At 41.1% G+C, this 14,480-nt stretch overlaps 3 protein-coding genes across 10 annotated transcripts in view; 1 reads left to right on the forward strand and 2 right to left on the reverse strand.

Moving 5' to 3' along the window:
• The window catches only part of LOC111162751 (disintegrin and metalloproteinase domain-containing protein 1a-like), a 14,974-nt gene extending 5,972 nt beyond the window's left edge, over nucleotides 1-9,002 (reverse strand). Inside the window, 2 exon segments of the mRNA XM_022550906.3 lie at nucleotides 1-2,288; nucleotides 2,290-9,002. The exon segment at nucleotides 1-2,288 is cut by the window's left edge and continues 5,972 nt beyond it. Coding sequence (XP_022406614.2) covers nucleotides 2,138-2,288; nucleotides 2,290-4,778 — 2,640 coding nt within the window. The 5' untranslated portion in view covers nucleotides 4,779-9,002 and the 3' untranslated portion in view covers nucleotides 1-2,137.
• TMEM116 (transmembrane protein 116) overlaps nucleotides 1-13,820 on the forward strand; it is a 120,539-nt gene extending 106,719 nt beyond the window's left edge. For both annotated transcript variants that reach the window (XM_022550915.2, XM_022550911.3), the window contains exon 11: nucleotides 1-13,820. This exon is cut by the window's left edge and continues 22,611 nt beyond it. The gene's annotated coding sequence lies outside the window, so the exon portion shown is untranslated.
• MAPKAPK5 (MAPK activated protein kinase 5) overlaps nucleotides 9,129-14,480 on the reverse strand; it is a 38,410-nt gene continuing 33,058 nt past the window's right edge. For 4 of the 7 annotated variants that reach the window (XM_089894544.1, XM_030764340.2, XM_022550909.3 and 1 more), the window contains 4 exons: nucleotides 13,029-13,159; nucleotides 12,643-12,764; nucleotides 11,178-11,282; nucleotides 9,129-9,316 (listed from right to left, as the gene is read on the reverse strand). In XM_089894544.1, the coding sequence (XP_089750670.1) occupies nucleotides 9,222-9,316; nucleotides 11,178-11,282; nucleotides 12,643-12,764; nucleotides 13,029-13,159 (453 nt within the window). In that variant the 3' untranslated portion in view covers nucleotides 9,129-9,221. Of the gene's footprint in view, nucleotides 9,317-11,177; nucleotides 11,283-12,619; nucleotides 12,765-13,028; nucleotides 13,160-14,480 lie in introns of all 7 variants that reach the window. The other 3 variants (XM_089894545.1, XM_022550910.2, XR_016387504.1) reach the window with 2 other exon arrangements.

Below are 14,480 nucleotides of genomic sequence, written 5' to 3' on the forward strand. Positions count from 1 at the left end.
AATTTCCATAATACCCAAAGCAATCTGTAGACTCAGTGCAATCACTATCAAAATTCCAATGACATTTACCACATAAATAGAACAAATAATCCTAAAATTTGTTTGGAACTATGAAAGACCCCAGATAGCCAAAGCAGTCTTGATAAAAAAGAACAAAGCTGGAAGCATAATGCTTCCTGATTTCAAACTATATTACAAAGCTATAGTAATCAAAACACTATGGTATTGGCATAAAAACAGACACATAGATCAATGGAACAGAATAGAAAGCTCAGAAATAAACTCATACATATATAGTCAATTAATTTACAACAAAGAAGCCAAGAATATACAATGAGGAAAGAACAGTCTCTTCAGTAAAGGGGAAAACTGAACAACCACATGCATAAAATGAAAGTGCATCACTATCTTATACCATATACAAAAATTAACTCAAAATGGGTTAAAGATGTGAAAATAAGATCTGAAACCATAAAACTCCTAGGAAAAAAACATAGGCAGTAAGCTCCTTGACACTGGCCTTGACAATGGCTTTTTGGATTTGACACCAAAAGCCAAGGCAACAAATGCAAAAACAAGTGGAACTAGGGACTTCCCTGGTGATCCAGTGGTTAAGACTCCATGCTCCTAATGCAGGGGGCCTGGGTTCGATCCCTGGTCAGGGAACTACATCCTACATGCCGCAACTAAAAGCCTGCGTGCTGCAACTAAAGATCCTGCATGCCTCAAGGAAGATCCCTCACGTGGCAGTGAACATCCTGCATGCTGCAACTAAGACACGGAGCAGCCAAATAAATAAATATTTAAAAAGGAAAGAAAAAACAAGTGGAACTACATCAAACTAAAAGGCTTCTTTCTGCACAGCAAAGGAAATCATCAACAAAATGAAGTCAACCTATCAAATGGGAAAAATATTTGCAAATCATATATCTGATATGGGGTTAATATCCAAATATAAAAAGAACTTATACAACTCAATATCAAAAAGAAAAACGTCCAATTTAAAAATGGACAGAGAATCTGAATAGACATTTTTCCAAAGAAGACATAAAGATGGCCAACAGGTCCATGAAAAGGTGCTCAACATCACTAATCACCTGGGCAATTAAGGACATGTCAGTTGTCTTCCTGCTCACTTTTTTTTACTAAAGGAACAGGCTCACGAGGCAGTGGCGAATGTAGATTCAGTCATACCTGGGGCCGTTTGCAGGTTCCACCCCTTATCAACTCTAGAGCAAAAGTCTTTGGTCTCTGTTTCTTCATGTACAAGATGGAGGTCTCATAGGGTGGATGGGAGGATTAAATTAAGACAACAAATGTAAAGTAGCACAGTGTCTTGCACAGAATGCATAATGTTATATTGTATGTGCTTTGTGCTCTCTTTACAGACAATTGACTACCCTCCAAAGCTCTGTTCCTTTGGACTGTCAGTCAACAATGTTAACTTAAAAAGGAAATGAGAAATAAATATAATAAGTGAAGTCGAAAAACAGAAAAGAAGGAACAATTAATACTTTCAATTGAACTCCACACTAGACAAGGTTGTCTCTTGCCTAAGTTGCTCCCTTTCCCCCATGCACCCAGACCCAGGGTGATCGGACAACCCTGGATCAGATGTAGCCCCTTCCAAGAGATCCCCAAAATAAAGAAGCCTCAAGGACTAGGCTGTATGGAGTCTGAAGCGATGCTTCATCTTAAAATAGCTTTTTATTTATTTTAAATTACCTTTTATTCGTGAATAGCAACTTTTGGGGCAAATTAGATTACTCAACAGATAACATTTTTAAGATAATGTGTTATGAGTGGGATTAATGACCCTGTGATAGTCATAGGTAGAGATAATACTGTGTATCAAACAATGTAGATGGAAGATGGTAGGCCCTGAAAAGTAATTTCAGATCAGAAATTGGCCCAAATGAAAGATGATATTGATAGGTATGATTCATGAGAAGAGCTTAAATAAAATTGTTTCATGAAATGGGAAAAAAGCAAAAATATAGAATATTTTATGAGTTCATATATGAACATATAACCAAATTACTAAAATGAATACTGAAAGCAGGGGCGTCTCTGTTCCCATGTTAGTATGTTTCTGTAGACTATATATCCTGTTCAGAGCTACAGGAACCATCAGTTGTCACTTCACCTTTGCTTCTCTGAGCCCCTCTTTCCCACTCAGTGCTTGAGATATTCGATATTTTTGGATTCTTCCAATACACTTCTGCCTTTGGTTATCCTTTTCCTTCACCTGCTACCTCTTATGGTGCTGGCTCTCCTGGTGGTGGGGCCTCCGGCGGCAGCAGCATTGCCTCCAGCGGCGGGGGAGCCTCCAGCGGCGGCAAGGGGGCCTCCTCTTCTTGGTCCTTGTTTTCTGACTCCTCCTCTTGTAGCCCCACTGGTAGAAACTCCGTTAAGAATCCCTCACTAGTGGTTTCCTCTGAACTTTCCTCCAAGGTATGCCCTAGGGTCTCTACTGACTCATTTACAGCCCTGAGGGTAATGTAAAATATTAAAACTAACAACAATATTAAAAGAAATGAAGGGAGTATGAAAATTAGCTTGCCAACATTTCTAAACTCAATGCTATGATGAAAAGAACCGCCACCTACACCTACACTTTGAATTTCAGTTGGTTTGCCAGGTGGACCACTGTCTACACTACCACCATCTCCTGGACCTCTGCAGTCAGGGGGAGCATAGCCAGCCTCACAATGGCAGTGCCTAAAATTGTTGCAAACTCCTTTACCATTACACATTTCTGCTGGTTTGCAGTCATACTTGAGCACAGCATAATCAGTACAAGAGTAATTTACACAGACTTTGTTTGGAGCACAAAGAGTGCCACTGTGTACATCTCCATCATCAGGGATATCAGTAGTGTTATAGGCATCCATGCTCCAGCACCAGTCATCTTCATGAGCGACCTGGATCAGTGTATGATTTGGTTTGATTTGTGGTACCTGTCTAACATTTGTACATATAAGTTTCCCACAAAATATATTATCATCTACACACTTCAAATATCTTAACCTAGGTGAGTTGGTAATACCACAGTTTCCAAACCGGTCCCCTCTTCTGTTCATTGAAATGTAACAGTTTTCTGGGGCAGACCTTGCAGAGAACCCATATATATCCATGCACTGATTATCAGGGTTCTTACAGCGACCTCCAGCGCAATAGTGAATTCTATCACACGTTGTACCATCTATCTTATAGCTGTCTATGGGGCATTCTCCAGAGGAACCATCACAATACTCTGGGAGGTCACACTCCCCCAAAGCAGGACGGCACATGAATCCCTTATATTTCGGTTGGCATTTAACGCAGCAGAGTCCATCACCACACTCTGCATTCTCCTTCAGCCTACATGTTTGGTCACAGCATGGGTGATTGTCACAGTCAGAACCACAGTCACACTGCTCGTCCTCTTCTACAACACCATTTCCACAGCGGGAATCCCTCCGTACGCGGCCTTTGGGCCCAGGCTTGTTAAATAGACAGGCCCCTTTGTGTTCCCAGAGGAACTGGTAGAAGAAGTCAGAGCTGCAGTTGCTGAAGCCACTTTCTTTAGTGATATTTTCACGCATGAGGCCAAAGGGTTTATCTTTACAAACGCAGGCCGAATGGTCATGCGGAATACCCAAGTTGTGCCCAAGCTCATGGACCATGAGTGCTGCAAACAGGAGGACATCCTCATGGTGGAAGGATTCAACAGCTGCTGCAAAATCACTTGAACAGGCACCACTGAGAAATGCCTGCCCTGTATCCTCTTTAGGATGGTGTCCAACGATCATGTGGGCAACATCATGCTTCACACGATGGAAGAGCCTCTCTTGTCTCCAGCTATTGAAATTCCTGAGTGCAACTTGCAGGTCCACTGGGACCTGTATGAGGTCCCCCTCGGTCCAAATCTCCATTCCAGCCAGCACCACCTCTGTGTTTATTCCCCTAGTGAAGCTGTTGGCCAGAGCAATGATGTCCATTACTCTCTGGACTGTCTCATTGACGTCACTGCCCCACATTTGGAACCGCTGGTTGTCGACCACGACAAACATCTCCACGTATTTGGTATGTGACCACAAGTAGGATGGCACCTGCTGACTGCGAGGCTTGCTGCTCTCTTGTTGCTGGCTGGTGAATGCCACTTGGCTGTCATTGGAAGTGACACTACAGGAGACTAGAGCTTCATGGGCCATGGTGTACAACACATGTTCAAACCGTTTTGAAGAGTGAATGGGCTCAATGCCATAGGATTTTGCCTCCTTAATCAGGACGCCTCTGAGGCCTGAACAGGTGTTGACAGAAACAAAAGAACCTGGGACTCCTTCTATGTAGCCTTCGTAATGACAGTCATGTGAGATGAAAGGCATTTCTTGCCCCAGGATGCCATTGTGGTAGCTGAAGACTGGAAAGTTATTCACAAAATAGTCTCTCTTCACCTTCAGGTGAATCAGCTGTTTCTGGCCCTGCATAAATAGCACATAGGAGAGCTTTTCCACTTGGTCTTCCCTTCCTTCCACTGTCAGACTCTTGGGGGTGACTGTTTCATAGGAAGAGTAATATACTGATCCCAGGTCACAGTACAAGCTTGGCAGAGAAATCACCAACAGCAACACAATCCTCAAACTGAAACATGAAGATCCTGGCACTGGCCCCAGCCTCAGATCCCTCTTCTGCTGAGCCCAAGTCTGAAACTTTATCTTACCCTCCTTCAAGGCCACTTGGTTTTTCCGTAGAGAAGGCAGTATAGAGGCAGAGTGTGTCACAGACGCTGCCATGTTAAATCAGTTGATGATGCAGGGCCTATGTCCAGCAGCAGCAGCTTTCCCTGACACGCAGACCCTCCGTCACAGGTATTCACTTCAGATCTATGCTGGCTCCCTTATGGGTGGGTACTGCCCAACTCTGAGTCTTACAGACCTTGGGGCTATGTTTCTGTTCTTGCTTTTCTCTCGGCCTTCAGTGGTTTCCTTACTATATGACTTCCTTCCAACAGCAATGGTTTTAATGCTCCTTGGCTAAGTTCCCTTTACGCTTACACAGAGATATACCAAGTAGAAGGCCTGTAATGATTCAGCCAGGACTGTTACTCAGGTAAATTATCCTTATCCTTAGCCCAGGGCCACACTACTCCTGATATCCGTTAATCTGCGCATTCTTTGAAACCCAACATTCTGGCAGGAGGTCAGGGGGGAGGGGATGGGGATTCTTCGGGATCTCAGAGCAGGACGAAGCTCTCTGTTGCCCATTACCTCTTTTCCTCATTTCTGTAGTATTGAGGGTACTGTTTTTCAGTCCAGCCCTCCTTTGTCAGGGTCTGGTTTTTCTCCTTTAATTCAAGAAAACTTGTATGTGGATGCACAAATTCTCCCTCATTAACTTTTGTTCATAACAGATGAGTTTAGCCACTTTGTGTCTGCATATATACATAATTTTCCTCTAATAAGTTTTCCTAATGCACAAACGTACTAAGTGTTAAATGAAAGGAGTTCAGTTTCACTACGGAGACTCACAAGTGACTAAGATCAAAGTTCAGTTCCTCCCAACATAAAAACAAAGTCTGGAATAAAACTAAACTCTGATTAACCAGGTATCTAGTTACCATTTCATCAAGAAAATAAAAATGGACTGTATAAGAGCTTTTTAAAGACTTCTTTGCTTTCGTAACTAAAATTGAACTGTAATGTCTATGGAAGTCCTTGGATTTGATTTTGATGTTGATCTCCTGGTGTATTTAGCAGTATAAATTTAAAAGGAAAAAAGCCCTATTTAACCACATTCCTTGCCCAGTTATTCTCCTTTGCATCATAAGATGAACTAAAGACTCTACATCTTTTATCTTGCATAAAAATAATTTTATATTAAGTCAAATATCTACAATATAAAACCTTCAAAATAAGGGTTATGGCTATAAGTACCACACAAAAATGGAGAAATGCCTTATATAATTCAAAAGAGAATGGAATAGTACTACAAGATCTCAGATATAAGCATGAGAGTAGATCAACTCATTATCCCCAGTTAATAATATTTAATTCCTAATATAGATGAAAAAATTAATCATCCACATCTAGCAAGGAAATTAATACTATCATATCACAAACACATTAAAAAATTTACAGCAAAAATGGTGAAATGATTTCCAGCTGGATTTCTTTTCTCCTTGTGTTCTGTATAAGAGGAAAGCCTCTTAAAATTATGTAACTTGGAAATTATCACAGATTTAAGTTGTTCCCCTGTGTCTTAACCAAACAGGCAGGGAAAATTTAAGTCATTCTGTGGGACAAAAAAATCAATAATGAAAGACCACTTCTACTTTTTTAAATAAATAAAAATATAATTAAAATCAAATATCCAATTTTCCAGTTCTCAAATTGAGACACATTTTCTTCAATAAATACACACGCACGCAAGCATTCACACACAAGATCTGATTTAAATCATGACTTCTTCAACCAATAATTCCTTCAACTTGTTCTATCTCAAATGAATACAAAAACAAAACTCTTTTTAAAAAGCAGTTCCTCCTATCATATGTTTCAGACAATAAATTTCTCACAGGTGTTCTCCTATAGCTTATACAATACATTAGCCAGAAAAATACAAAAGTTGTTTCACATCAAGCAGATTAATAACTATGGTAAAGTCTAAAGGTATTTGAGTAATGGTTTTATAGTAAGCAGAGGGTTAGCAAATCATGTAGGAAAACTGAAGACTCTAACCTCCTGCCTATGAGAACTGTTCTTACAGTGTGAACTTCCTGCAGGTACAGGCATTAGACAGACAGGCCAAAAGAGACAAGGATGATTTTGTTTCACTTCCAGTACATGTGAATGTTTTATTAGTAAACCTGACTGGTAAAGTTAAAGCAGAATTTGCTACTGGCCTACAAACAAATTCCATAAACAGAACTCCACTTTAAAGACCAAACATTGCTGAGTCTTTTGGAAGTTGTTGTTTTGTCAAGGAGCTCTCTGTAGGATAGGACCCACTTCTGAGTTACAACAGCTAGAGCATCCTCCAGGGTATTCACAAACTTTCAGCATGGACCTGTCTGGATACAGCACTCATTTTCACGGCCAGTTTAATTCAGACTAAAGAAACACGGGCAACTGCTGCTCAGAGTAAAAGGAAGAATCTTTTGGATACCCTTTTAGATCATGCCTAAAATTCACCACACAGGGAAGGAAATCATCTTGAGCCTCTAGAAGACACCCAGATAACAAATTTGAGAAGTTAATGGTAGACTGGGCATGCTAGAAGATTCCTCTGAAGAAAAAGAAGAGTAACAAAGTTAATTACTACCTTTCTCTCCCAAGCGAACACTGAACCTCTACCCTAAGATAAGAAAAATAACAGGTATTCAGTTGTTCCAGAAACAACTGCAGAGTTTTTCCTGATTGTAAGAAGTGATTTTGATTTGTAAGACTGCATTTCACTGAAAAAACAGAATAATTCAACCCTTAATTCAACTCTCAGCTAAGTTTTCTGGTTAGTAAATAAGAAAACATGTTTTCTCTGCTGCCTGTTAGATTCTGCCATGTTTAAAAGTACTGAATTCTCGGGCTTCCCTGGTGGTGCAGTGGTTGAGAGTCCGCCTGCCAGTGCAGGGGACGCGGGTTCGTGCCCCGGTCCGGGAAGATCCCACATGCCGCGGAGCGGCTGGGCCCGTGAGCCATGGCCTCTGAGCCTGCATGTCCGGAGCCTGTGCTCCGCAACGGGAGAGGCCACAACAGTGAGAGGCCCGTGTACCGCAAAAAAAAAAAAAAAAAAAAGTATTGAATTCTCCTTATAGGGTATCTATTTGTAGCAGTTATCAATCACCGAGGATTAGTGAGCCTTACCTCAAAAAATGCCTTGAATTTAAAACTCTCCAAAGTAAAAGGGAACCAATGTGTAAGGTAATTTCTAAGAGATACTTAATGTTTTTATCATATATTCCTACAGTCATTCACACACATATGGGACATACTAAGCAAATGTCACCCTGAAGACATACTCAGCAAAGTGGAAGAGTTAGAAAATAAGTGAGCTCTGTGGGGTTGATTTTGATTGAAGAGAATTTGATGGGATGAAACTGAATAACTGAGCCTACTGATCCTTTTCTTCTCCTCTGTGAATTGGAGTTGGCCTATTAGCTCTCCCATTTACCAACACAGAACCACCAATCAAGAACTGCTAAAAAAATAAATAAAAATGGTGTGTTATGGATGCCCATATGTACAACAACAAAGTAGAAAAGCACCCAGCCTTGTTTTCTATTCAAGTATCTGATCTCTGGGCCAGAACCATGCTTCCTGAAAATGAAGGGTGATAAATAAAATACATGCATCCCAGGGGATGCCACCATGAAACCCAGGCAGAAACGTTAGAGAAAAAGGGTAGCTTTAAGAGAAAAAACTTGGACCATCTTTAGATGCTAACCCAATAGTCCAGTTTTTATGATATGGAACTTTCTCAGAAAAATCATCCCATAAAAGGGGCCAGAAGAACAGGGAAAGGAGATAAGAAGCAATGGAGCTGGTGAGGGCTGCAGGAAAGGGAGAGGACAAAGTAGGATCTCAAAGGAGGTGGGGGAGGGCTGAAGCTCTGGTTAAACATGAAAAGAATAAACTCAATAGAGAATCCCATTAGATTTAAGAAGTACACCAATACCTTTTAAAAAAATATGACAAAAAAGGAATATTACCACTCTTCTCTAGGGAATTAGGGATAAGAAAAATGAGGGCTCAACTCCCTGCCTCTTCCATCATGGGAGGTGGCACCCTGTAACAGGCAAGCAGTCTGCAACATGGATCCACAAAAATTTCTTGGCACCAGAGCTAATCCACTGATAGTGCAGAAAGTAAAATACACAGGGCAATTGAAACCAGATTCCACAGTACTTGATTCAACTGTTTACTAAGGTCAGTATAGTTGGTCCTTTGCCTACCACTGGCAAATGGTTTTTGTATACTTTATTACAAATAAAACAATCTTGCTTGACAATACCATCTGTCAGCTTTACCACATATGACTAAACAATCCTAAAGTAATAATATATTAGGAACTGAGCTTTTCTTAAAAACAAATGAACTATACTATTAGTAAATCCTGTATCTAAATTTATACAGCATCTTTAAGCAATGTGGAAATGAAATTATGATTTATTAATTTACATACAAATTATACATTAATGAATAAATTTTCAACTTGTTAAAAAACAAAGTCTGAAGCTGTCATTATTGGGATTCGTGGGATGTGGTTTGCTCTTCTATCACTTGCTTCACAATTTCTGCCAGTTTTAGTCGATCTACTTTATCTGTGAATCCACGACCTGAAACCCAAAAAAGAAAAAGGTCAGTCTCCAAACTGTTTGGGAGGTGATAAGATTCTTGACAGGGACCCAATAAGGTACATCTCACCAGTGTCAAATTCACCCTCACCATGGAGGAACCATCACCAACACTGATCAAAAGCAGTTCAACTCCCCCATTTTTCAAGTAGAACTGAGCAGCTTATTAACCTGGCTGTAAAAATCCCATGTTCAGTACAACAGCACAGCAAGAAACCACAAAGAGGGAGAAGTTCTTTGTGATATGTATGTCGACAACAGAACTCATATCCGGACTATATAAAGAACTCCTACACATCTATAAGAGAGATACAACTCAATAGAAAAATGGGCAAAAGAATAGGGACTTAACAAAATCTAAATGGCCAATAAACATTAAAACGTGCTTAAGCTCATAGTCATCAGGGAAAGGCAAAGTAAAATGACACGCAATACCAGTAGTACTTATTAATCAGAATGACTAAAATGAAAAAGACAATAGCAAGGGTTGGTGTGGATATAGAATAACTAGAACCCTCAAACACTGCTAGTCGAAGTGTAAATTGGTACAACCACTTTGGAAAACTGGTGGCAGTACCTACTGAAGCTAAACAGATGAATATCCCCATGAACCAGCAACTCCAATCCTAGATACATAAGAGAAATGAGTTCATTAAAATATTCATAAAAGATGTACACAAGAGTGTTTATAGCAGTGCTTTCCTTAATTACCAAAACCTGGAAACAACCCATATGTCCGTTCAACAGCAGAATGGATAAATATAAATACAAAAAACATATATGTGTATATATATGGAGAAAAATATATACAGAGAGAATATATATATATTTACATACATATATATGAGAATGAATTGCTGCTACACACAACAATATGGTTGAATCTCACAAATATAATCTTGACTAAAAGAAGCCAGACACAAAAGAACATAGACTTCTCTGACTCCACTTACATAAAATATAAAACCAGGCAAAACTAATATATACTGCTAGAAACTGGGATCATAATTACCCTTGTGAGGAGGGAGGTAGCAGTTAAAAGAGGGCACATGCTCCACTACATGTTCTAGGTGCTTGTTACATGGGAGTGTTCACTTTGTGAAAATTCATCGGACGTGCATACCTCAAATGTGATCACTTTTCTGTATTGATATTTCAAAATCTTAAAAAATAAAAAAAATCCTAGGGAAGCTAATCTCCTCCAAGTATGGGAATGGCCAGGCTAGCACTTTGGATTTCTCATGTCCAAGAATCAAGCTAGGCAATGAGTTTGCTTCCTTCCCTGAGCATCCTAGACCTTAAGTCTAGTTTAGTCTGCTAAAGTAGAAAGACAATACAAAAGCAGCTCAAAAAACACACCTGTACCTTGTTTGCCTGTGGGGAAAAAAATTCAAAGAGCAGCAGATTTGGCACTCTCTACTCTTCAGTGAAACAGGTTTTCTCTAAGCTAAGCAGATCAGCAGGGCGGACTCTGTGGTACTTTGCCCTCTTTCTCCCCTTCAGAGTATACTGCTCCTTAATACCCAGTGAACAGTTCAGGTATCTGGAAGGAGTTCTGAGATCTGACTGTTTTTTTGCCCAAGTGGTATGTGACGGGGGCTCTGCAGCAATGAATCTGCGACACATAATTCATCTGAACTCTGGAAAACAAGCGAAAGGGCCAGATGTCCAGATATGCCTGGGCAGTTACTGTAGGGCTAACCCCCTGTCCCACAGTATTCCACTCACTCGCCAGCCCTACTTTACCTGAAAACAGTCCCAGCTCAGCCCCCAGAGATCCTACATATTCTAAACACAATTACTTCTCTGCATTCCTGGGGAAAGGCATAATTAAGGCTCCTACCATTCCAGCTGAAGCTTTGCAGAGTATCTCTTAGGAGTTTGCATTCCCGGTTATACTTCCAAGCTTCCTGAACTACTTCATTCAGCTTTTCATCTTCATTCTCTCCTATTGATAAAGATGAAGAAGAAGTTGCATTTTCCTGCAGCATCATGGGATTTTAGTGTCAGAGATGGAAGGACATGAGGTCCAACTTATTGAGAAGTGATGATTAAAGGTGCAAGCTTTACCAGACTATCATTACTTCTAGTCCCTACATTACATGTAGACCAGGGGTCCCAACCACCGGGCCGCACAGCAGGAGGTGAGTGGTGGGCAAGCGAGGGAAGCTTCATCTGTATTTACAGCCACTCCCCATCGCTCACATTACCACCTGAGCTCTGCCTCCTGTCAGCATTATGGTGAGTTGTATAATTATTTCATTATATATTACAATGTAATAATAATAGAAATAAAGCACACAATAAACATAATGCACTTGAATCATCCTGAAACCATCCCCCCACCCCCCGCCCCCAGTCCATGGAAAAATTGTCTTCCACAAAACCAGTCCCTGGTGCCAAAAAGGTTGGGGACCACTGATGTAGACCGCTTCTGGTTTCTCAACTCTTCCTGCTCTGACCACCTCACACAAATTCCCTGATGCCCCCAGAGTCTTAGCACTGGGGGATGGGAAATAGGCATCCCATAGGATGTCGGACTATTGCTGAGCAAAAGCACCTGGTTAACTTAAGAGACCATGAGCCGGAGGGAGAATAAGGCTGAGTGGGCTACCTTCTTTCTCCTAAGCTCATTTCTTACTTTGGAAGGCTACCTGAGGCACACTAGTAAGTTCCCTTAAAAGCCAAGGAATCTAGGAAGACTGGTCAACTCAACAGTTTCCTGGCCTACTACTTGAAGCATCTCATTCATCTGCTGAGAAAAGCCCATCATACCCCATTAGGTGGAAAGAGAACATACTGGAAAGACAGCTCTCACTCGAAAGGACTTCTGTTTAAGTCCCACCCTGCCCATGATACAAGTAGCAGCCAGGGCCGCTTCTGAACTTGAGAGATCGTCTCTTTACATTCACAAGTTAATGACAGCCTTGTACTCTAAGGGCTCTGGATATGGTGTTTCCCAACCCTCCTGACCTTCCCAACCTAATCCTGACCCTGTTCACATTTTCCATTTTCCATCCTCTATCCTGTAATCTCATTAACAAACTAGGAAAATACAAAATTACGTGCTGTGTCTGACGCTGGCAATTAAACCGAAACTAGAAATTTTACAGGAAACCAAAGGTGGGCCAGAGCCTCACTTTTCTGAGTTCCCACCGTCCATTCTTTTCAGTGGGCACAAACTATATAATGTACTTATTTTCTTATAACACAAAGATGAAACAGACAACTTCAAATTAAACCACTCCTTTAGTCATGTGCATGTGCACACACACAGACACGCACAGAGCATTCATAAATGGTGTGACCTTTACCAGCCTGGGGGAGAATACACTGAGCAATCACATCTCGGAGCTTTTCCAAGGCAACATTTGAATCCTCGGCTCCATTCTCACGGTCGTGGATATAAACACCATCCTTTGGCTTGGTGCTTTAGAAGTTTGGGAGAGAGGTAATAACAAGGTGAGACCCCAAAACCCAACTCTTAACAGATGTTAATGCTAAACATAAGGAACAGATTTTTCAGATAAATAATTAACTATAGAGTATCTCCAACTTCTGATGCTATTTAAAGAACATATCCTTTCCACCCTCTTAAGAGACAAAAAAGGGCAGACCCCTGGCTGACCTTTACAGAACCCTGTACTCAACCACACCAGCCATGAGGGAGAACTGAAGAAATAAGCTCAGTTACCCGAGTAATTTCCTCTTCCTTAGAATGGGGTTGTTCACAGAGTGCAGGGGTTTGAGGCTGACTTTCAGGTCCTGGATTCGCATGTTGGCCAACTGTTCTGCATGGGCCTGTTGGATTCCTGCAACCACCGCCTGAATGCAAACACTGTCATCAGTTTTCCACATTCTGGGCACCTAAAAAGCCAATCTAAGACAGTGGGAAGGAGAATCACAAAGAACTAAGGTGGCAATTTCATTCTTATGCTGGCAGTATACAAATTTTGATAAGGCAGAGGACTCTTCCCCATGGATCAGCAGGGCCCAGGGAAGACCAGGCCAACAGCTAGCCCTTCTTTCCTGTGGGCTGACAGAAATGCAAGTAAGAAATACTAACAAGGCTCATACTCATAGTCACTGGCAAGGGCAAGTGTAAAGAGAGTCATACATGTACATCAGGGGAAAAGCTAGCAGGCTGCCACCTGAGAAGCCTCCCTGACTGGCATTTACTCACTGCCCCCATGGTGTAGACAGTCACCTTAGCCCTGATGGCTCAGAACCCCAAGCATTTCACCTGGTGAGCATAGTAGACCCTCACAAACTGATCTATAAGCCAGTCAATTAATTTACAATGAGAAATAACTGTCATAAGGTCTAGCACTCTTCAAGTCTGTCTTTATGACCAGTGCGTTCTCTCACTACGGGCAGACCAATAAGGGAAGGCAAATAATCAGAAAAGGCTTTGTAAGAATGAGACGATCCCACTTCTGTATTTAAAAAAAAAAAGACAAACTCTGTGAGTGTGTGTGTGTCTCCCCAGAAAAAGATCAGGAAGAATACATCAAGCCATAGGTCACCTCACCTCTGAGGGGTGAGACTGAGGCAAGGTAATGAAAGGGAACTTTTGCTTTTTATTTTATATACCTCCATGTTGTTTGAATTTCAACAACAAAATTTGACAATTTACAAAAATAGTTCCTTGGTAAGCATGCAATTAGATCAGGAAGAGTTTGAACTCATTTAAGAGAGCTATACTAACTGGCCCTGGCTACACGCCCCCAGACCCTTGAATCTATTTCCTTATCCGTGATAGCCCGACCAAAAAGATGGGAACACCTCAAGGTTGTGAGCTCAGGCTCCATCTCTTAGGCACAGCTTAGATGGACACTATTCAGCTTCTGCATATGTGGACATTTTTTCTACACTTCCAAAGCTGACCAGCCTGCATCTTGACCACATCATTTCTTTAAAAATGGGAATACACTGTCACGTTGCAGTTCCATCTTACAGGCCCAGGAGCTACTCCTCCTCATTAAGAAGATTATGCATATCCATACTTGGCTTCATTATACACTAATCTTAAAGTAACTCCAGAAGGCAATCTTATTTCTCCATTTCAAGATCTTGAGGAAAGCCACAATGTAGCACTCAATTGCTGACAACCAGAGGGTATAAGTAATCCTTTTGTATTTTGGAC

This window comes from Delphinapterus leucas, chromosome 14 (genome assembly GCF_059928025.1).
Source record: "Delphinapterus leucas isolate spDelLeu-1000000601 "Yukka" chromosome 14, BTC_Dleu_Yukka2, whole genome shotgun sequence".
In the NCBI taxonomy this organism is placed as follows: domain Eukaryota; kingdom Metazoa; phylum Chordata; class Mammalia; order Artiodactyla; family Monodontidae; genus Delphinapterus; species Delphinapterus leucas.